Source organism: Etheostoma cragini, chromosome 16 (genome assembly GCF_013103735.1).
Source record: "Etheostoma cragini isolate CJK2018 chromosome 16, CSU_Ecrag_1.0, whole genome shotgun sequence".
In the NCBI taxonomy this organism is placed as follows: domain Eukaryota; kingdom Metazoa; phylum Chordata; class Actinopteri; order Perciformes; family Percidae; genus Etheostoma; species Etheostoma cragini.
In genome coordinates, this window is record NC_048422.1 from 21,742,069 (window position 1) to 21,765,362 (window position 23,294).

The 23,294-nt window shown below is 40.1% G+C and overlaps 2 protein-coding genes across 4 annotated transcripts in view; one reads left to right on the forward strand and one right to left on the reverse strand.

The window, feature by feature from the left end:
- The window catches only part of LOC117959244 (secretory carrier-associated membrane protein 1-like), a 31,200-nt gene extending 13,701 nt beyond the window's left edge, over positions 1–17,499 (reverse strand). The window contains exons 1-10 of one of the 3 annotated variants that reach the window (XM_034896246.1): positions 17,237–17,444; positions 13,637–13,795; positions 12,404–12,481; positions 11,777–11,878; positions 11,101–11,212; positions 10,057–10,185; positions 8,010–8,169; positions 7,642–7,743; positions 6,519–6,636; positions 3,352–6,417 (exon numbers count right to left, since the gene is read on the reverse strand). In XM_034896246.1, the coding sequence (XP_034752137.1) occupies positions 6,268–6,417; positions 6,519–6,636; positions 7,642–7,743; positions 8,010–8,169; positions 10,057–10,185; positions 11,101–11,212; positions 11,777–11,878; positions 12,404–12,481; positions 13,637–13,639 (954 nt within the window). In that variant the 5' untranslated portion in view covers positions 13,640–13,795; positions 17,237–17,444 and the 3' untranslated portion in view covers positions 3,352–6,267. Of the gene's footprint in view, positions 1–3,351; positions 6,418–6,518; positions 6,637–7,641; positions 7,744–8,009; positions 8,170–10,056; positions 10,186–11,100; positions 11,213–11,776; positions 11,879–12,403; positions 12,482–13,636; positions 13,796–17,236 lie in introns of those variants that run through there. The other 2 variants (XR_004659902.1, XM_034896245.1) reach the window with 2 other exon arrangements.
- Positions 17,500–18,271: 772 nt separating this feature from the next.
- The window catches only part of ap3b1a (adaptor related protein complex 3 subunit beta 1a), a 61,608-nt gene continuing 56,585 nt past the window's right edge, over positions 18,272–23,294 (forward strand). The window contains exon 1 of the mRNA XM_034896083.1: positions 18,272–18,630. Coding sequence (XP_034751974.1) covers positions 18,500–18,630 — 131 coding nt within the window. The 5' untranslated portion in view covers positions 18,272–18,499. The remainder of the gene's footprint in view (positions 18,631–23,294) is intronic.

Below are 23,294 nucleotides of genomic sequence, written 5' to 3' on the forward strand. Positions count from 1 at the left end.
CTGCTGTTTGGTGCCGAGCTGGTAGTGTAGAATGGCCCAAACAGAAAAAGTGTGCGCTGCAAACATACACAACAAACTTAAAACTCACTATGAAGCTCCGTTAAGCCGAGTGGAGCTGCAGATTTGGGGGATGATTCAGCCCTACGTTGACTCCTTTCACATTATCATATTGGTTTCAAACTTTTATTTGATACATTGTTACTATACAAATATTGGTTATAGGTGCTTTAAAATGAACAACTACAAATTCCCCACATCCCCAGCTACCAAATGCTATTACTAGTTCACTACGTGTGTGTGTGTGTGGGGGGGGGGATCACAGAGCGACGAGTTCTTCCCCAGATGTTCCTCCCTCCATGTGGACAACAGAGAAGCCTCTGGCGCAATCCTGTGGCTCCCTTCCTCCACTAGCACACTCAAAACTACACACAGCGCTTGATGACTTCCAGATTAGGCACATGACAAATGACAATCCGAAGAGTGCAGCAGAAAGTCTGTTTCAGTGCCAGAGGCTTCGAGTTTTACTTTCCATAGAAAGAGTCCGAGAAGGGCGAGAACAAAGAGAGACACTGAGTTTCCTTTTACACCTCTGCGGAGGAAGAATGCCTACTCTGTCATGGTGATCGTCATCTTTGAAGACACTGGAAATATATTTGATAACATTTAAATTGCTGAATTTACTGCCAGATGTCCAGTTGAAGTTTGTGAATCAGAGTATGAATGGTTTGATCATGCATGTCATCCACAACCATCCATTTCCTTCCACCCACTCAACTGAATTCATCCAGTGACAGCTGTGAGCAGAGCAGCTGGCAGTCAGAGTCAGCTGTTTGCACAAACTCCTGAAATGGATAAAGAATTTAAAGAAGAGAAGCCCTTGAGTCTATTATTCCTCCACTGTGCCCCTTCCTGTTGGCACTGACTCGGCTCTGCTACCAGCTTCCCCTTACGTGAGAGTGTCGCTCTGTTGTATTTCACACAGCAGGTTTGTTTGAGCAGACACTGAAGGAGGCAGTACTCCTGTGCAATTGTCCTAAAGTGTGTGTGAGTGTATGTATACTACTTCTTTAACAGGGCTGTTACTGCCACTACGACTACCAGCAGTACTGCAAAAGAAATTCTCATTTTGGGCCACTGTCGCACTAAATGCTTGCTCTTGGGGGAATTCCTGGAATTGTTGGGTCTTTGTAAATTACAGAGTGTGGTCTAGACCTACTATATCTGTAAAGTGCCTCAAGATAACTCTTGTTATGATTGCATACTATAAGTAGCATTAAATTGAATTGAGTCGTAAAAGTCTTAAAATGCAATCCATTTGACAGAAAAGGCAAGAGAAGAAAACACAAGCGTACATTGTCCATGCAGGACGAGGTCAATAAGACGTTGAAGACAAGTCAAGCAAAGATTACAAGAAAAAACAACAACAAAACATTTTAGTCAGTCAGCATCCTGGGGATGTAGGCCTGCTGAGTCAAAGATGCTACAAGGAGTTTTGAACTGGTCGTAAAACAGTTTTAATTTCATGCTGATCCCTTTATATCAGCGGTGCCCAAATTCTTTCGTATGAAGGGCCAAACTGTATCTGGAGGGAAGGCCCCGCCCACGGGCCAAAGATAAATGTTGATGTTGAAGAATCCATAGGCAAAACCTGCGTATGTAATTTAAATGGGAAGTTTAGCAGCACTGGGCTTTACATTGCTTTACATTAAACTCAGATTACATCATTTTGAACTGCACAAAATGTATGTTTCATAGTCATTACTCTTAAAACTTCAGCATTATGTTCATTTTCAAGTTCATAATTGTATTTTTAGGTTGTACTAGAATAGGTTTACATGGCTTCATTTTAAAAAAACATATTTTTGTTGTACCGCACATTGCTGCAGATCCTGTTTTCACCCTGTGTGTTTAGGTCTTTGTTTTAGCTACAGAGTGAGACATCTCACTTCTATACTATCCTTGTTGGGAGTCCCACATGCTCAGTAGCTCGGTAAGATCACATCAGCTGGGTAACTCTTTCTCCAACTTTGGTCAGTCCAAGTCTGGATTAGCTGGGAGACTTCTTCTAAACCAGGGCCACTTGTGGAATACCTGCAGAACAGGGACAGGAAGTAGTTCTTTTGGAGATTATGTTGAACTAGTGTGTGTTGTAGCAATGTTTTGCCATTGAGAACGAGCTAGCATGCTAGCGTTAGCATGCGCTACGGTTAGCCACCTCGTCTCGGCTAGTGACCTCACTCAAAACAGCATGACATTTTTCTTCCCAAGTTTGTATGTGTGTGGAAGCACCAGAGACACAAAATAATATTATAATAATATATAATTAATATATATATGTATGTATATATGTACCGGCACTTTAAAATAAGAGGAGAATAAACCTGAGCAGGTCACACCCATGGCAGGCCAACACAAAGAGAGCATGAGCAACTTGGCCTGCGGGCCCCAAATCGGGCGGCCATGTTTTAAATGACTTAAGCAATGAAGACCGTCGGCAAGAAGATTGGCTATTACGTCATAGTTATTCTTAATGCCTGTCCTAACCACGACAAATCAGATGAACCGATATACAGCACGCAAACCAGAAGAGCCTATGTTAGTTTGTTTTAATGCATTTTCCCAGACAGCCAGTTAGCCTTGGTGATTTTTTAATTTCATTTACTAGTAATGGCTGATACTGGGGCAAGATCAACAAAGAGAAAGCAAAAGAATGAGAAAGAGTCAGTTATTGAAAACCATGACTTTTATAAATACGTATAGTAATATTGGTGTTACTTTCAGTAATAGTAGCTGAACTGCTGTTACTACGTCGACTGCCACTACCCAACAATGTTCACATGAAAGCAGTATTCATTGATTTTTGGGTTACTGTGTTGTGGGAAGCAGAAGAACCTGTAAACACAACATTTACTTATTACAACCTGAAGTAGTTTTAGTTTAGGTTTAAGACAGTCACTACTGAATAACCTATCCGTATGTGACATCCTGGATAGTTTAGTGGTTCGTTTTTAAGGCCCCATCATCACCTGGTGACATGGTGACATTTATCCTTTGGAAGTTTGACAGCTGTATAACGTCATTAAAAGTTTCTGGTGTTGATTCTAGAAATGGGAACTGACTATTCACCTACAGTTAGTAGCATAAATCTGCAACACATTTGTAGTGAAGTGAATTAAATCTCTTCTTTGAGAACTACTGACCTCATCTGGTTTTCGGCTGCCGGTGCAAGCCCACGTAAACTCAAAAGAGTGTGTACAAACTTGATATACTTATGCACTTTTATACATATGGATATTTGATCCACACATACAGTAAACATTTTCCTTTATACAAAAGAGAAACCATGAAACACATAGAGAAGATCAATTTTATTCAGTTTTAATACCATAATCCATAAATATACAAAACTCAACTACTCAACATGCGACTGAAGCTCAAACCAAAGTGCATCTTAAAATTACATCAATTTAGATCAAATGGCCGTCCATCTGCAAATCAAACAAAATATACAAACATCCCTTATTGTTTCTTTTCAATTATATAATCAAGATTGTATTCTTAGAGATGTTTATAAATTAATTTAGTTGTCAGTGTTACTACCACACACCATGTTGATTATGAAGCACAACTTCAGACAGCCCGTCTACAGCACATCACACAATTCACATTGCATTGCAATCTAATGCCTTTCTCGCATTTCTCATGTATTGGTTTTTAGGTCAAACATAACAGAAAAATACTGGAAGTGCCAGTCATTTTGATTCTTTTTAAGAAATAATCTCATCTTTCTTTGTACAGAAATGTGTGTTAGAAATTAAAAAAAGAGAGAGAGCAAAAAAGGGCATGTTGCATGAAACTTAGAAAAGAAAGAAAAGAAAAAGAAATCTCCAGGAAGTCAAGAAGGATCCCAGGCCCACAGCCAGACTCTTCCCTGCACACAGATTTAAGACTTAAAGGCCAAATCCCCTCTTTTCACACTCATTCGCATCAAATACACACAAAGGCTTAACTGGTTTAAACATAAGACACAACACGCATAAGACAGAGGAAATGGCTTTTTAGCTCCCGCTAAAGCAACATATAGTAGATAAAAAACATTTTAGCAGGTAAAATGCCTTTGGAAATTTGAATGACTTTAAAGAGACTTAATGAGATTTGACTTTTATCTTCGGATTTGATTGCTGGAGTCTATCCACAAATGTGAAATTATGAATATGCAAGCATTTATCAGAACATTGCATCCACATTACTGCCCCATTTTACTTTTTTTAAATCATCTTTTGAAATATAGATTTTTTTTATTGCAATATATAGTTTCACAGCACATATTTAAAAACAGGGGCCAGTTGATGTCGTATTTCATACAATCTCGTATCATTCTTTAACTGATCGTCATGCAAGTGAAGAGCACATCCTGAGTCAAACTGAGGTAAGTCTCCGGGAACACAAGAAAAGCTGGAGACGAGTTGCACTTTCCTCTTCAAACTGTATAAACATGCAGCTGTATATAAGGAAGTGTGGATCTCATTACTTGCATGTTGATAGCGTCAAAACTAATTTGTGTCGGATGAAATGACACAGAAAGGTGAAAACTATGCAGAACTCAGCTGGTGCATGTTACGTGTATGAAGTAAGTACGGACACTAATGAGCAGGAAGGCGAGAGGCCGCTGTTATAAACATCCTTCCATTTGCACGGATTACAGAGTGCAGTCAAAGATATAAAATGCAACTGGGTTGAATTTCACAATGGATATGTAGGCCATTATAGGAAAAAGATTTCAAGCAGATAAATAAAAAACTTTAAAGTGATGGTTCACTTAAAAATATAAATAAAAAGACCATCTTTTGAGTATCCACTCCTGCTTTTAGGCAGGACAGCTGGGTGTTGCTAAGGTTGCTAAGTCTACTGGAGCAATTATTTTGATGTTTATTGTCTTTTTTTACGCAACGAGACTCTACAGCCATGCTAGCGGTGCTTAGAGCTAAATGCTAACGTCAGCATGCCAACAAGCCGATGTTTAGCATTTATGTTTACCATGTTCCCCATCTTAGTTTAGCGTGTTAGCTTAGTACAATTGAAAACATTAGCACTAAACACAAAGTACAGCTGATGGGAATGTTTTGCAGGAATTTGCTCATATACCAAATGATTAAATAAATAAATTAAATTAAATTTAGAAATGATGTTGGAAATTCAAGTGATTAAACTGAGTACAATTCATCGTGAATGGGACATGGATGATTAAATCAAATGTCATGACAATCCATATCATGGTTGTGGAGATAGTTTGCAAAATCTGTGAATGTGAACCTCATGGTGGCGCTAGAGTAAAAGTCAGCGGGATGTATCCTCTGGGGAGCATGAACATCCGTACAAAGTTTCAAAGCAATCCATTTAGTGTTTGTTGAGATTTGGTTTCCAGTGGTGCATCGTTGTAAATTGAATATTTTTGCAATTTCAGGAACAATTTGAATACGTTTCCTTGGCAAAAAACATCCTTAGCCCTACACAAGGAGAAGTGTGTGATACATCACTTTTATAACTACTACACACTTTCTAGAAACCAATTCTGAGGAAAGCAGAAGTTAGAAGACAAGGCAGTAAACTGGAATGCACAGCATTCATCTTTAACAATACACGATCACTCCACCAGGGGGCAGCAGTGTTAAGTTATGTACTCATGGAACAACAGCAAAACAAATCAGGGAGGGCTGCTAGAGACGAGAGAGACATGTATGACTTCAGCTTGTCCGATAATAAATTAATGTAAAAATATGAAGTAGTGATTAGGTTGATAAATCAAAGACACAGGAAGTCAGCGTTGCTGGGGAGCACAGAACTGGTGGTGGGAAATGCCCAGGGGATGTTAGAAAGTCGGACTTGGTTTCAGCTACAATAGAATCTCTCCACAGAGGACAGACAAAAAGGCACGCAAACATTCATTTAGTTGAACGGACACACACACACGGACACACACACAAATCAAGTTGAGCACACTGGTTGAGTGGTAGGAGTGCAGCGTGGGTGAGGGTTCCCAGAGTAGGTGGTTGTTGTCTCACTCGGACTGAGATTACAGATCATGGGGGACTTGGGGGCCAACCGTAGTGCCCTCACATGAACCACTGTGATATTGTCAGAAGGCTGGGGGACTCGCTGTGTGTTCAAATAGGGCAGTTGGCTCGACAGGAAGCTGCGTGTGAGCAGAGGAGGACAAATGGGGGACGGTACGGGTTGGACGGAGAGGGAGCAAGCTCTCTAGGCCAATCAGATCTGCTCCTTGAAGCCTCCCTGTGCAGCCCTGGAAGCGGCAGTAGCAGCGGCCGTCTGGACCGTCTTGTTGGCCATGACGCCTGTGGCGAACTCTTGCTGGGCCTTCTCAAAGCTGGCATCGGTGGTACGGTACATGGCGTGGACCTTACAGGGAGGACGACAGGGGCAAGAAGAGATGCGTTAAAACTGAGTAGACTTCATTAGAGAGGCTACTTCAATCTCCTCCAGGTTGGCTGGGTGTCTACCTTTTTGAACATGATGAGGGACATGGCAGCCAGGAAGGTAAAGAGAGCAGCGATGAGGATCATTATGATGCCCACTGGGATGCTGCGATTCAGGCCGGTCAAAGCTGAGATCCACCCGCTGTGGACGACAAAATCATCTATCTTTTCTAACGGTAAACAATGAACAATAAACTGTAGCCCTGCTGTAATCAATACTAAACAGTATCAAAGTATAATCAATCTGCAGCTGAAAGTAGTCCCCAGCAAAATGCACAATTATCTACTGTTTAAATAACGTTTGCAACATTCCCCAAATGTTTTAGGAAATTGCTGAAATGAAAAAATTACGTACATTTGATAGATGTTTTCAGGGTAGGAAAGTTGGAAAATATTAAGACACAATATTGAGGGTTTTGGTCTTTTCAGAAACTCCTTTGTGTGTCTCTACAGGCCACAGGACTAAGTTCAGTCTGACTGGATGTTTTGGACTCCTAAATTGTGTCATAAATACACTCGGAACACACTGGGGCTGCAGCTGTCAGTTACTATTTTCTCCATTTATCGGTTGCAAGTTAAAACTGTGAAAAATGCTCAAAATTGCAACTTCTTTAGAAGACGATACCTTCAAATGCCTTTTCCCCCCCATAACTAACAGTCTAAAACCCAAATACATTGAATTTGAAGGCTGGGGGTGCCATTTTGTTTGTTTGAAAGCCATGATGTCTTTCTCTCATGGGTGGGCCAAATTCTCTGGGCGGGCAAAGCAGATAAAGGAGAGGTAACCGATCTGCAATCCTTATGAGGTCATAAGGGGCCAGATCAGTCCATTTGAACTTTCATTTTCTCAAAGGCACAGCAGGATACCCAGGGCTTCGTTTACATCTATCATCATTTCTAGCCACTTGGGCACCATGGGCAGGCTGGGGGGACGCATATCAATGTTAAAAAACCTCATAAAGTGAAATCTTCATGTCATGGGACCTTTGTAGAATAGAGAATAAACAATAAGAATTACAAAATGTAATTCTAACACTTACAACCTTTAAAACACATTATCATTAAAAAGTATGTCATAATCCATGGGACTAATTCCTGCCCATTGTAAACACACACTATTGTGTCTCTTCTTGCCCTGTTTCCTCACCTGGCGCCCCAACCAGCGATGCCGATACACTGCATGACGTAGATGCCAAACTGACAGATGTACACGAAGAAGAAAGCAAAAAACCTGAATGAGCTGTCACTCCTGCAGAAAGAGAAAAAAAACAGCATTTAAACAGCAGTCTTTTATTTGTTTATCTAAAGTCCAAATACATTTGTGTTTTTTATTATTATTATCATTTTGGGGCAGATTGAGACATGAAAGGGGGGAGAGAGTGGGGAAGGACATGCAACAAATGGCCGCAGGTCAGAGTCAAACCCGCGGCTGCTGCGTCGAGGAGTAGACCTCTGTATATGGGCCCTGCTCTACCAGGTGAGCTTCCCAGGCGCCCATACATTTAAGTTGTTTACCTGAACGCTCCATAAAGTGGTCTGTACCAGCAGACGAATGAACAAGGTGTGAAGAGCAAGAACCAGAGGATGGACAAGCCAAAGTCCACTCCACGTGACGCATCCACACAGAACCAGGCCAGGCAGCCCACCATGTTAGCAAACAGCGTCCCAGTATGAACTGAAGTATAGGAAAAAAGACAATTTTTAGTGGACAGGGGTCAGTGTGGCAGCCTTGGTGTATATGTCAGAGCCTGGAAAGTGTACAGCTAGTGTCCAGTGTTCTTACACCGCTGCACGCTGACGCTTAATATTTCAACATGTAGCACTCTGCAGGACTGGGAACAGAACACACATGTATTAAATAATTCATTATTACTGTTCATTCTTGGGGTCCTAACAGTGCCGGCATTGTTAAAGAGTAACAGAGTGTGTAGAACTGGGCATTTAACATCACCGTGTGAAATATGACATGAGCCTGCTTGTTGACATACCAGAAGTGAGCAGCTTGAGATCCTTTTTACTCAAGTTTGTTGGGAGTTTTTCTCCCAACAAAAAAGTATGAAATTCTTTGCTTTGGTTGGACTATTCTGTGAAGAAACCAAAAGAGAAAGCAGGGGAGTATCTACTACTCTCTGAAGTCTGTCTCTAAACCATCCTTTAATCATCTGACCAGGTCGCTTCATCGCACATGACTTGCGACACGTGTCCCGAGTCATGTGGCTGCTGAATGCCACATGAAGCCATTCATTCCCTGAATCCCAGAACCACCACCACCACCACCACCACCACCACCACCACCACCCACGGAGCTGTAAATGTTGTTGGGGGAGGAAAAGCAGTTGTTCTTATTCAGGGGGTCAGGAGGGGGTTCACTGGTCAAACTACTTCAGTATGTTGTTGAAGAAATCACCTGAGGAAACACACTTTGGTGACAATTTATAAAACGGTGACATGTTTAATGTTAGAAAAATAAAAGATTTCATTATCTAGTCTTGTTTAAGATTATTTCTTTAAACCAACTGTAGACCACACTGTATGTAGATAAACCGTAACACTATATACCAACTTGAACAGGGTCATTCATTGCATTAAAACCAATTAAAGACTAAAACAATGACTACATCTTTTCATTCCCCTTCTTTAATAAGTTGGAGGGGTTTGATTTTGGCAGCAGAAGCCTACACAGTGCAGATGGGAGCAGTATGTACTGTACACCAACAAAAAAGACTCATAATTATGAATTATAGAAACTACTAGTCATAAAACACAAGAGTGCAGAGTTTGCCATCTGTTCCCCAAAAAGCCCAACAGATCCAAAGCACCAGAGGGCAGAGAGCCGGGCTGGGAAAAGCAGAAACGTATGGTCTAGTTCTATTAAATGTGGCAAACTAAACCGATTAAAGGACAATTCCGGTGCAAAATGAACCTAGGGGTTAATAACACATGGGCACCGTGTCGACCGTTCTCTGGGATATGTTTTCATGCTAATCGAATGTGACCGGTTTTAGCGCTAACCCCTCATTAGATTATAACGCTAGCAGGCCCGTCTTAAAGGCTCTAAGCGATGTTGGGTGACGATACTTTTTTATGATGTTCAAAGTATTTTCAAACAAAACAAGACCAGAACGCCCCTCCCTCCTCCTCATCCCGTCCCCTTCCTCTCCCTTCTGTGATTCTGCGCACTAACCCCACTAACCCCCCCAACCCCCACCCCCAAATCCTTCTTGTCTGTTATTGGCTGGAACACTGTGTGTGTGTATGCTTCGTGTTGCAGGTGGGAACAGTTTATTTTTGTTTCCGTTTTTAGACCCGGGGCTGTCTACAGAGAGACTGCGTTTTTTTTACAGTGTGTTCTGGGGACAGGCAGCTTGTGGACAGTAAGATGTTTGCTTTATCTGACAGCCTAAAAAATGCGTGACATAGCTTAGAGCACCTTTAAGATAATGTGGTGCCCCAGTGCCTGTGTCAAAAAACAACGTATAGAGCAATACAAATCCCTTTCAGTCATCACTTTTCTTTCTATTTTGCTGTGGAAAAAGTTAGGGAATAAAATGAAGCGACTCACACATCCAGAGGTAGTACATGATCTTGACCGTCTTCTGAAACTCTACAGGGATGTCCACTGTGATGTCATGATAGAAACAGGGACCCACGGGGAACTTCTCTGGGAGGGGGGGCCAGTTATTTTTCCTGCCTGAAACAGGACAACACAAGACAAAAAGAACTGGGACTTCATGTTTTACAGCAACCGGGTTGCGTTTATTTACCTTTTTTGCCGAGAGCTAAATGAGAAGATCTGACTCTCATGTCTGTATGCTGAATATGAAGCTGGAGGAAATTAGAAGATCTTAGTCACAGCCATTTTTTTGCTGAGTGCAGTGGCAGCCTCATGGTGGCAAAAAGACTTGTAAAATCGCTGCATTTATTTTCACAATTCTGTTTTTGTATCTATTAAATAAACAAGATATGTTTTAATTAGTAAGTTCTGAGGTGCTGGAAGACAAGGTTTCTAACTTTTGAACAGATCCAAATTAACGGTTTCCCTCTTCTTCCAGTTTTTGTGCTAAGCTAAGCTAACTGCCTCTTGCTTCCAACTTAATTACATTATGCGTAGAAACACAACAGTGGTCTTCATCCTATTTTCTCTGTCTTGACTTTCTATGTCAAGTGCACACATTCAGTAAATGCTTGGCAGAAGAAATCACAACATTTGATCAAGCTGCTGAACTCCACCAGTAAATCTTAGCACAACTGAGCAAAGTGCAATAAATACACCAGCACTTGTTACACTTCACACTTACTATTTAAGATGTCATATTGTCTGTACAGTCATGTATTAAGATGATTCGTATGTTTATGTTTTTATGTTGATTTTATGTTGTTACATTTTTGTGTTGTGAAGCAACCGATTTTTGCACTATGCATACGTCAAATTTCCCCTCAGGGACAACAAAGTGTATTTTATTCTATATCCCGCCCTGGTCTCAACAGCTGAAAAAAGCTGCCCTGGACGTGCTGTTGGGAAAAATCATTTCGAGCCTGTCTGGACTTTTCTGGAAACAGTTTCATTTCTCTGATCTGATGCTGTACGTTGGTGTCGGACGCTGACCTCCTGAAGCACTCAGGGACTGCATTTCTCTCTCCCGGCGATCCAGCTCTGCAGCCTTCCTTTCCAGCTCCTCCTGCCTCCTCAACAGCTCAGCAGCTGCTCCCGACTGCTCCTGCACAAATACACACACACACAAAAAAACAGATGTCAACACACTGGTAAGAGTACAGAAGTGTGTGTCATGTGTTTGTTCCGGCTCAATAGGAATTCCCTGTCTCTACTTTTGGTATAAATCCAATTCTCTACAGGGGCAGCACTAGCATAAGGAGAGACATCACAACAACTTGTTCCCAGGAGACTGCCTGCAAATGAGATGCACCATCACAAGTTATTTCCCCCGGCTGCATGGATTTCTCTCCGACTCTGTGTCTTCCTCAGCAGCTACAAAGCCCGGTCACGGATAGAAAACGCCTCCTGTGGAGCTACTTTCCTGCTCCCAAACTTAGCATGAAACCAGCTGTCATGTTAAGTACTTTCTGCCTTCAGCACAGAATCTCTGCTGGCTGGACTAAATCATGAGACATGTAATAGTCTGCTTGCTAATAAAGACACACACAACTATAGCAGCATGGTGACAATGTAAAAACATGCCTGTTGATCCTACCATTTCCTACTGGACCAAACAGCATAAAGCATTTGCTACAGCAAATAGGAGTTCTTGTTGGTTCAGTAGTACCTGAGGCTGCGAGTAGGCTGGAGGCTCCTCTGTGGGTTTCATGATGGCAGGTTGTGTGTTGATGGTGGGTGCCGCAGTCCTGGGTGCAATACCCGGAGGCGCCTGCAGAGGAAACACATATGCATTTCTAGACAAACCCTTATCATTACAGTTGGCCGTGCTGTGACACTGTTAAAGATCACACATCACAGTCAGAAAGGCGACCAAATGAGGAAGTTACTTTTCTCAAAATGGTGACTGTCTCTTTTAACACTGGCCATTTACCACAATCTTTAATTAAAAGTGAGTTATTACTCTCATGGCTAACGCGTCATAAAACAGTTAGAAATAACACAGATCTTTTAGAACTAAATCAATCTTCTGGTGGCTGGGTTGCTTCAGTGGGTAGAGCAGGCACACATTTACTTTGAGGATAATGCCTCAATGCTGATGTCCAGGGTTCAAATCCAAACTGTGACGATTTCCTGCATGTCTTCCCTCTCTCGCCCCTTTCTCACCTATCTGTCCTATCAAATAAAGGCAGAAAAGCCAAAAAAATAATCTTAAAAAAATAAAAATAAATCAATCTTCTGGATCCTGTTAATGGAGTTCAAATCTATTTAGTGTCAGAACTGTTGCAGTACTCACTGGTTTGCCATCTGTGAAGGGGTTGTACTCCTCCAACCCTGGAGGAGCAGCCTGTCGTATTTGTGTCACTGATGGATCCTGAGAAAACCCACAAGAACACTTTAAACAAGCTACACATCAAACCTAGAAGAAAGGCTCGAAAAAAGGTAGTACATGTCTCAAATGTTATGCATATTTATGGTATGAGAACAGTCCGTCTGTCTGTCAGTATGTCTATCCGTGTGTTTTTGCCAAGGACAGCAGCGAAATGTCTACGGTGAGAGTAAAATGGCTCATGTGAGGATAAAAACCCTCCATTATTCTGTCAGATGAAGGCCAAACAACCCTCTGTATTCAAAATGCAACAGGCCTATAATTCAATACGGGCAAAGATGGGATGATTCCAATAATTTTCACGAGAAGTCGTCTATAAATAACCATGGGGGGGGGGGATGCTTCTGGCTGCTGAAGACAGAAATAAAAAGAGCCTTTGCATTTTTCTAGTTTGCTGCTCTCGGCACATAGACTGCTAAAGTTCTTTGCGACCCTTTTAGGCACATTCTTGATTTGCAGGTAGGGCTGGGCGATGTGGAGAAAATCAGATATCACAATATTCTTAACCAAATACCTCAATATCGATATATCAGCGATATTGTAATGTTACCAACTGCTGCTTTGACAAAATGTCTTCACACTTAGATTTAAAATAAATAACCTTCGGTAATCTGGATATGATGACTATGTGGGGGAAAGGCAAATAATAGAACAGCTAGAACGGTCTGGTAAGTTCAGAAAATCACACCAATGTACTGTAATGCAGCCTTTAAAACCAGGGAAAGACAACACTTCTGTCATATTACGATATTCAAAATCAAAGACAATATCTAGTCTCATATCACGATATTGATATAATATCCATATATTGCCCGGCTCTATTTGTAGGACAAGCAAATTCAAACAACCTTGTTCACCAGAGCTTTTGAATTAGAGTTTTAGTATGTAATATATAAACGCACAAAGTGGAAAAAAAGGATCAAGCTAAAACGAAAAAGCCAGAAACTGTTTGGCCTCTTTAAGGGCGACGCTGGAGAGAAACTGTTTACTTAACGGTTGTATTCAACTATCAAACATGAGCTACCACAAACTTCGTAAAGTGCATAGTTTGCTTTGTTTTGCCTCTATTTGCCGTGTAAAATTCATATTTCTGCAAGCGTCAGTTAAGCAACATTTTTATCATTTTTATTAGAAGCTTACCATCAGCTGCTGTCAGTCACGCACTAGTTTCATTCAAATTGCTGCTCAAGATCAACATCCAATCTATGTATTCCTGCAGTGCTATCCTTCTCCAGTCTCAGTGTCCTCAGTCCTCTCGCTGTCTCCCTGACTCTTAAGTTTCTGGGAGAATCTCATCCTCTGCCACACAAGCAAACACACACACACACACACACGCAAACACAGGCTGCAACTTGTCACCAGACCAGGGTCATACATATTTCAGGATATGTTGTGTTTAAAGTTTAATGTCGCCCTATTGCACAGCCAAACACTCGCATGCATATTAACCAAGTTTTTTTCTTAAAACCTATAGTTACAAAAGGTACAAATTAGGGCTGCTCGATTATGGAAAAATAATCATAATCACTTTTGGTCAATATTGAAAACGGAATTATTTCTGCTGCAAAACAGCCTAAGGAAGGAACTTGTTTTGGTGGAACATGTGGATGTTCAAACCTTCTTTTAGAACTCTGATTGGACAGATAATCTAGCTAGCGGTCTGGATTTACCCTGCAGAGATCTGAGGAGCAGGTAACCATAGTCCTCAGAAATCCACCGGAGTTTAGCGTACCAACACAAAGAGCCCAAGGCAATGGATATCTGGCCTAAATGAGTGAAATTGGGCGGAATTTCCATCGGCAATGGAGCAATCCTGGAAGTGGAATGTCAAGGACTATGGTGATCTGTCTTGGCCCTTTTGCAGCTGGAAATGAATAATAAATAAGCGTTGTGCTGCATAAGCAGGTGCAGAAGTCCCTCTAGCTGAAGACACTTAATCTACGACTTCAACATGTTGCCTACTGTACTGTATTTGACGGTGAAGCCAAGATATGTAACACACTGCTGGGGCAGCAGGGTGAAACCCAAGGTGGGGTCCATTCTCTGTGGCTAAAACAACACAGTGTGCCACCTATGCTTCCTTCTATGAGTTCATTATCTGACACGGGAACTTCATTTCTGTAATAAGCCCACATCCAGAGAAATAGGCCAAAAAGGAATGGACAATCTATGCATGAGTGGGAGTGATAAAATTTAGCAGCAAAGGACCCAGCGGGTATCCTAGCACATGTCGCCATGACAGCACCATATGATATCATGAAGTATTGAAGATAGCTCAGAGAAGGGGACAAAGCTCCATTTCTCCCCAGGCAGAAAAAAAGAGTGAGCAAGTGACAAAAAAAAAGAGAGTGTGAGCCAAAAAATGACAGAAAATTGGCAGAGCCACAGAGGTTCACCAGTCATGTCAGTATGTTAATGAGGCCCCATGAATAATTTACTTTCCATGCGTCTGTACGGTCAAACTGTGCCGTCAGCATCTTCCACCGTCACACTCCGAGTGAGCAAGATGGTGGAATGACTTTTCTAAGAAACATTACTGCCTCTAAAATGGGAGAAATCATGTATTGTAGCCATGTACTCATGCACAGGAATATCAGTGCCATGATGTTTTAACCAAGAGATCCTTATTCAGTCACAAGTTCCTGAATTGGCTGATCCCCTGACCATTCATTTGTATATATAACAAACAGATGTGCTGATTACAGCTTTAGGAATGTGAAGACTTTTGCTTTTCTTTGTATCATAAAATGAATAGGCCTACTTTGTTCTGTTTGGTGAGTTAGTCAATCTTATTAAACAGTTCTGGCAACTTAGGACATCGCCAATCTTTTTTTTTAACCTGTTACAGACCATGTGGGCAATCTAAACCAATAGGGCTGCAACTAATTACAGTTTTATTATTGATGAATTTGGTTGTCTGAAGAAAAATTGTCCATCAAAATATCCTTGACCACAAGGTGTTGTGAACCTGGAACCATCAAATGATTGGTACTGTTCCTTTAATTGGTTTTCAATAGAGCCAGACCGATATATCGGCGGGCCGATATTATCGGACGATATCAGGCATTTTCCAAACTATCAGTATCGGCATTTATGATGGCCGATAAATTAATATTTAAAAAATAAATTAAAAACAGACGAAACACCCTTTAACCATGTTATGAGTGTTGTGTTGCATAGTTTGTCAAAAGCGCTCTACAATGTCTCTGTTGGCAACGCCTGTTGGAGGGGGGGGGGGGGGGGGGGGGGGGGGGGGGGGGGGGGGTTTGTTCATAGGACTTCATGTTTCATATCACAAGTTTGTATTTTTATATGTATTTTATTTACCATAATAATATAGTTTGATGTTCCTCTGTTCTGTTGTGAAACAAGTTTATTTTTAAACTGCATTATTATTCAATATATATCATTATTTTTGTTAGGACTAATAAATAACTACAAATAACTAATGTTAGGGAAATGTGTTTATGTTTTGTTACACGTTTCTGAATATATATATATATATATATATATATATATATATATATATATATATATACATATATAGTATTATTTTTAAATCACAAAATATTTGTATCGATATTGGACTTAAAAATAAAAATCCTTTAATCAATTAATTTACTCTAGATTAACTACTTGTTTAATTGATTCATTGTTACAGCTCCAGTGTTATTATTGACCTGTAATTTTTCTAATGTTAATCCCTAACTGAAACTGTCCAAAAACTCAAGTTTTTAATTCAAATTTCATGGACTACAAAAAAAATTTGGGGATTTTGGCTAAAACAATATCAAAATCTCAAAATACTTGATTTCTAACTTAATCCCCAAACCTTTTCAGAGCTTATTAAAATGCTAATTAGTTTCTGCCCTGGCGCCCATGTTTAGTTCACCTGACATAGAGAGTAGAAGCACCACGACAGGCTTGCTGAGGGAGGAGGTACTGAAGGGCTGAAGAGCACATGATGAAATGCATGTTTTCACCATGACAAGACACTGTTAACAGAAGACTCCCTATAGTTCAATGTCTGAACAAAGCTAACAGCATAATGAAGACATGGCAGAGAAAAACCTTTGTTATGTTCTCATTTACTTCTCTGTTTTGGGACAAACAAACGACTCAAATGACTGTGCCTATTTAAATTGTATCAATGCAAGAATCATAATTCAAATCATGTACCTCAGGTTGAGTTACTATTATCATAAATTACTGGGATCTAATCCAATCTAATCTAATAGAGAACCAATGTAATGTCCGATTAAATAACAAGAATAAAACATGAACAACATTTGAACAACAGCTTAGTGTAAGACATATGTGCATGTTTCGTTTAAAAAGGTCTTAAGGGGTGGAAAGGCAGGTGGAAAGTTAAAACCGAAAGGTGCAAATAAGGTACCATACAGGGTTTCTCGACAGGGTTTAAATAAAACAACATACTCCCTGCTGAATCAGAAACAACACCTGTTGTATCTCATGGAACGGTAGCACAAGACATCAAGCTAGCTAACACAACACTGACTCCTTTACATGTCACAAGTGTGTCATTTCTAATTGACCCACTGTAACTAATGCCTATAAACAAGTGAATTCATGTTTTTCTAACTGCTGCTCAAGTAGCTTTATCACAGTTGCTTAGCACAACAATACGTGTCTGGCTTGCCTGGCTTAGTAACGTTGTTATTAATGACAAATAATGCAGAAGCTAATGCTAATGGGGCTAACGTAGCAAGCTAACGTTACCTGAAATGGGTTGCTGATCTCCGGGTCCGCGAACGGGTTTCTGTCGAAATCTGACATTGTTCTATAAGGACGTTAAAATGTGTCTCAAGACTAATACTTATAAGCAAAGAGAGAGTTAGCTATTTCCAGAAAAAAACGACTCGTTTTGAGGTAGAAGCAAGAGATGACACACGATCGGAGGTGAAGTCAAGACACCAGTGTTAATGACTGTGTCCAGAGATACTACCACGGTGAAGGATTGGTCACCAGCAGCAGATCATAGGCAACACCAGCGAGACGCAAGCGGAAGTAAAGGAACGTTACTTCCCATTGAACTTCTCCTGGAAAATGTGTTTTGTTCATAGACTATATGAATATTGATGGTTTTGTTGCACTCGAATGACACATTATATATCGTGTAAAACTTTTCGTTGTCAGTTAATTAAATCCTTTAAATTTTATTTAAATTAAAAATATTTGTATTTATATATTTAAGGTCAGTCTCTTGTTTTCTTGTTTCTCTGGAGTTTGTGTCTGAAACATTAAAGGTGTTAAAAAAATGTTAAAGAGATGTACACATTAATGCATCCAATAATAGAATATACATTATTCTGAAATGGACCATTCTGCATAATGAGTGGTTTTACTTTTTCTACCCTAATTCAAGTGTATTTTAATACCTTTTAACACTTTTGTACTTTTATACTTCAGTAAACTTTTGAACGCATGATTTTCACTTGTAAGATACATTTTCTACACTGTGTATAGTTGTACTTCACTTCGTTTATTCAGCTTTACTATTACTCGTTTATTTTACATTTTACACGTTAGAAGAGTACGCAATTGTTTTCATTTTCTTCTTTTCTGATAAGAAACCACGGTAAGAAACCAGTGTGCCGTTGTAACCTTGGCAACACTGAGGCTCTGGGGCGCTTTTGAACATAGAACTAGAAATACTAAACTAGACGTCAATTACAGGCACTAATCCTCTATTACTTTTCATTACGTCTCTGGTTTAGCAAACAATCATTGTCTAGATATTTTATGTCTATGTGGCCACCGCAGCTGAAGCACTGTCATGTGACACCAACTTGTCCAGCTCACACTTCCGCTACTGCGTGTAAAAGAAAAAAAAGTTGGGTGAAATCTCGGAGAAGTTTGTCTTTGCAGTAACTCTATACGCTACGTTACACTAATATTTCCTTACTTTTATGAGCAACCTAAAAGCCGGAAGAGGAGCAGAATATACATTTACTTCTCGTAGCACTTGTTTAAACGCTGAGCATGTCGACGACCGTCTCGTACAATGACCAAGGAGGAGCGGAGGCTGCAGTGGAAGCCGGGCTGGAGAGCACCCCGACCACCTCCAGCAACGCCGGGGCTGCCTTTGGACTTTTCAGCGCTGACTTTAAAAAGTAAGCTAGCTTAGCATGTGTTCCGTCTTCAGTCAACATTGTTCGTATGTGGTAAAGTTACACGGTTGTGGTCAACTTTGTGCGGTTAACTTCCAGTGTAGCTGACTTGAAAAGAAGCCAGCATCACCACCAAGCTAGGCAGTGATGGCGACTGCTTGTTAGCTAGCGGGCTCTTGCACATTTAAGCTGTCAGAAGAACTGTCCGAATTGTCCGTGTTTTAGACGGCTCTCTGGGGCGTTTTCTATACTGTTTTGTTCAGTTTTACTCTTGTGTATACAACGCAGCTATTCACAAGGTAGCCCACTGCAGAATAAAGTTACAGACGGAACTATACTTGCTTTATCTTGTCTATTTTGAAGCCAAATATCCTAAATTCCACTGCTGAGAACTGGTAGTCTTCCTCCACTGAGGTTGGCAGGTTGGCTCACAGTTTTCAGGAGCAAAACAGGTTTTTAAACCGTGAGATTTGAAGTGGAAATAAAGTCTTTTGTGCCGCACAAACTAAAAAATGATTTAAATGACTCTGCACAACCCTGACATATTCTGTTGTCCAGGTGATCAAAAACTGGAACACTTGTTCATATTCATGCGCTTAAATTAGCCTGGAAAATATAAGGTGAGATGGCATATATATATATATATATATATTAATTGTTTTTGCCAGTGATTTATGAATGTTGTTGTAGACAATGAAGATTTGATGTGAAAGTTGTCCATGTTGATTTTCAATTTAGCTTTAACCTTTTATTATAGTTTTGTTAGAAAATGTTTATGCAGAACGTTGAACCTGGCTTTTATGAATTGATGGTGCAGCAAGCCTTTGAATGTATGACATAATAATAAAAACCTCAGTCTTATACAATTTGCAACATTAAGTAGACTGGAGTAGTAAGAAAGGTCTAACTAAATCAAAACAGCAATAACTGATCCTAGTCTTCCATATCAGCGTCACTAAACGCTTTGTTTAGTGAAGTCTTCGTTCAACATGTAAAGTTGGGATTATTTTCAGAGAGTTATCAGAAATTAAAAGGCTTTAGATTGAATGGCCTTCACAATTTTGTACAGTAGTATTAGAAATAAGAAAACAGAAAGTGTCCCCTTGGAGAATGAAGGTGTCGACCAGATGCTGCAGAGCGGTCCAACACGGTAAAGTGAGCTTTTATGAATGAGTGAGCTTCTTACTTACTTTTTCCTCTTTTTTTCAGGGGTCAAATTTCTGCAAATTCACATATTGACAATCAAGTTGAATTTTCCCCACAAAATTTAAAACAACCTATAACCAAAACCCATGTGTACTTTATTTAGTATATCATTATTCATCAGCATCAAACGACCCAACATGCTGATACTACATGGAATTGATAATGTAAGCCTACATCTCAACCTGCAGACTAATTGTCCTATTTGACTTAGTCAAATTGCCCTACCACTGCATGCCTTATCATGCTGTGGTCATAAGCCAGTTGTATGAGGGTGTGTTTAATCTTCAGCATACACTAAGTCCTATAACCCTGGTTAGCAGTTGTATGGAGACAGACTACTGTTGTAGATCTACAGCTAGGTGACCAGTGGCTTATTTATGTTCTGTATCACGTGTACTTAATACACAGGGAGTACTTTGATCAATTCAAATTCTGTGACAAAACATGACATTTTAATATTTTCACAATTTTTTTGATGGCTATGTGATAGCGGGATAGCATTTTGAAAGCAAAATGTCTTTGGTTTGACTTAGAGATTTGTTGTATAGACTTTTTCTTCAAAGATTATTTGTTGGGGCATTATTATCTTTTCCCTTTTTATTAGATAGTGACGGTGGATAGACAGGAAAGGTGAGAGCGAGAGGGAGGACAGCAATCGGCAAAGGGCCACAGGTCTTACTGGGTGAGCCAGAGGGCGCCCCTGTTTTATAGACTTTATATGAAGGAGCAAAAGGCCTGTTTAAATTAGTCTGTAAACCACCTGTTTTATATGCTTAGCCAAGTGACTTCTGTGCTTTATTACCTTACCCGGGTGTGAAAGGATTAAGGGAAAGAACAATCTGTACTTCAGTTAACTCATATTCAGAGTTTAAAGTGCCCATATTATGAAAACAAAATCACCTTTTCTGGGATTTAGGGTGTTATTTTGTGTCTCTGGTGCTTCCACACACATACAAAAAGTAAAAAGCTGTTTGAGTGAGATACGGTTTCTCAATGTCCTCTGCCTTCAGTCTCTGGGTGAGCGGTTCAAAATCCGCACGGCGTTCTACTTAACCAGCCGAGACGAGGTGGCTAACCGTAGCATGCTAGCGCAATCATGCTAGCTCGTTGCCAATGGTAAAACACTGCTACAACGCACACTAGTTCACCATAATCTCCAAAGGAACTACTTCCTGTCCCTGTTCTGCAGGTATTCCACAAGTGCCCCTCGTTAAGAAGTCTCCCAGCTAATCATGCCTTGTACTGACAAAAGTTGGAGAAAGAGTTATCCGGCTGATGTGATCTTACCGAGCTACTGAGCGGGTGCGACTCGCAACAAAGATAGTATAGAAGTGAGATGTCTCACTCTGTAGCTAAAACAGAGACCCAAACACACAGGGTGAAAACAGGAGCTGTTGCAATGTGCAGAACAACAAAATATGGTGTTTTTTGAAAATAAAACCATGTAAACCTAGTCTGGTACAACCTCTTTTTTTTCGCTTTTATTTTTTATTCATTTCACGCTTAAGCCTTAAACATGCTAGTGAAAGGCCCCTTCTCTCCCAGTGATCTTCCATGTCAGAGGCTCAGTCATGTTTAAATGTGGAGAATTGGCTTCTTTCAACATGAAACATGAGCTGGTCCGATGTAATGTGATAGAGTACATGAACAGCCTATATGTGTTTTGCCAAATTATTTTATGTATGTCTTATTAGATAATGTGTTTATGTACAAAATGTTATTTTTTGTTTCCTTTTGGCCATTTTTGTGTTGTTTTTTCTGCACTCTTGCCTGAACTCTAAGTTGTTGTCCATTAGCCCATCCTCTTCCGGTCACTCTGGAGACAGTAACTTTTAAATAAAAATCAACACATTTTTTAAAATCCATTCTTAACTTATTTGCATTGAATTGTTCTAGGGAGAATAGCAATGCATCCAAGAATTGATTGTTTTTCCCATCCCTAAGACCTAAAACACTAAATGAGTTTCTGATATAGCCATTCAGGTGAAACTGTCAAATGCCTTAGAGAAATAGAAGTTTACTAGTTTTTATGTTAACTTCATGTCACGCTTACCTTCTACATTAGCTTTTCAACCATGTTTAATCAACCTTTCACCTATAGAAAAGTGAAACTGGATTGTCAGCATGTTTTGAGTTTGATCTCAGAAACCTGCCACTAGAGGGCAGCCAACCTTCAGTGGAACCATCCACTGCCTTTTGTAATTTCTTGTAAAATCAGTGATTATGCAGCTTATCTATACTGGTTTAATGCTGACTAAGTGGGTGAGAAGAAGCTCCTCAAAATAAAAGGCTTTTATCTGTTAATTTCCAACAAGAAATGTCCTGAAATCGGGCAAACGTTCTTGTGAGGTGACACTACAGCTGCATATTTAGGCCTGTTATTCCCTCCGGCAGGATTTTGTCCATCATGGCATTTTGATGACATTCTTTTGCCAAAGAGTTAAATGTTGCTTCATATGCTATTGAGCTGTATCACATGACCATCTACCCAGTTAGGCACGGCTAGGTCATGTGTTTTTTCTGCCTCTAGGCCAAACTGGGAAGGCCAGAAGGAAAAGACAAGGATATGATGCTTTGGTTTGCACATGTCTGTCTGACACAATACACAATGTCCAAGACTGTACATCCCAAGCTTGGTCTGTACAAATACTTGTATCCCATACAAGCTTTGTCGTCCTTTGGTTTGGTTATTTTGAAAATTTCTGAATGTTGTCACATGTGAAGGGCACAGCAACATAGTCTTATAGGCCTCTTCTTACTGACTGAAAGCTCTGTGCCAGGCCTTAGTGAGGCATATAGGTCTAATTTATTATCTGAGACCAAAGAGATATTTCACTGTGGCTGAGTATTGTTGGTTGTATTTATTTGTTGTATTAGCAGTTGTATTTGAGCTGCGTTAAAATGTAGGATTACAGATCTTATTATTAGCTATATTTATGTTGGCCTATTTGTTCATAGGGTCCTGTCCAGGGTACATTTTCCTCTCATTCTCTAAAGAGAAAGCAGTCATGCTGTATTTTAACCAAGAAGCACTGCAAAAATTGTATATAAAGAAATCATAGATTCATATAGATACTGCAAGACCGTCACAGATGTTATGGTGTAATTGGCTAAAAAACCCTTTTCAGTATCACAACCCATAAAAAGCTTATTTTTCTGCATGTGCTTTATCATATTTACAATAATTTTTTTCTGCTTGCTCACCATCACTGCCAAACCTTCTCTTTGGCAAACTGGCAAAGAGCTGGTTCCAAAATATTTTAAAAGAAACTTGCATATTTTCCCAGGCTTCTTGGCATGCTTGGTCCTACCCGGCTACCTTTTCTGACAGAAACAAGCACTGGTCTGCATTTGATAAAGGCCTGGTTTTATTGTAAACATGCTCTACTTCTTAGATTATGCATCTGTTAGTTTTGATTTATCTAAAGTTGCAGTTTGTCCACTACTGTTTCCAAAATCAA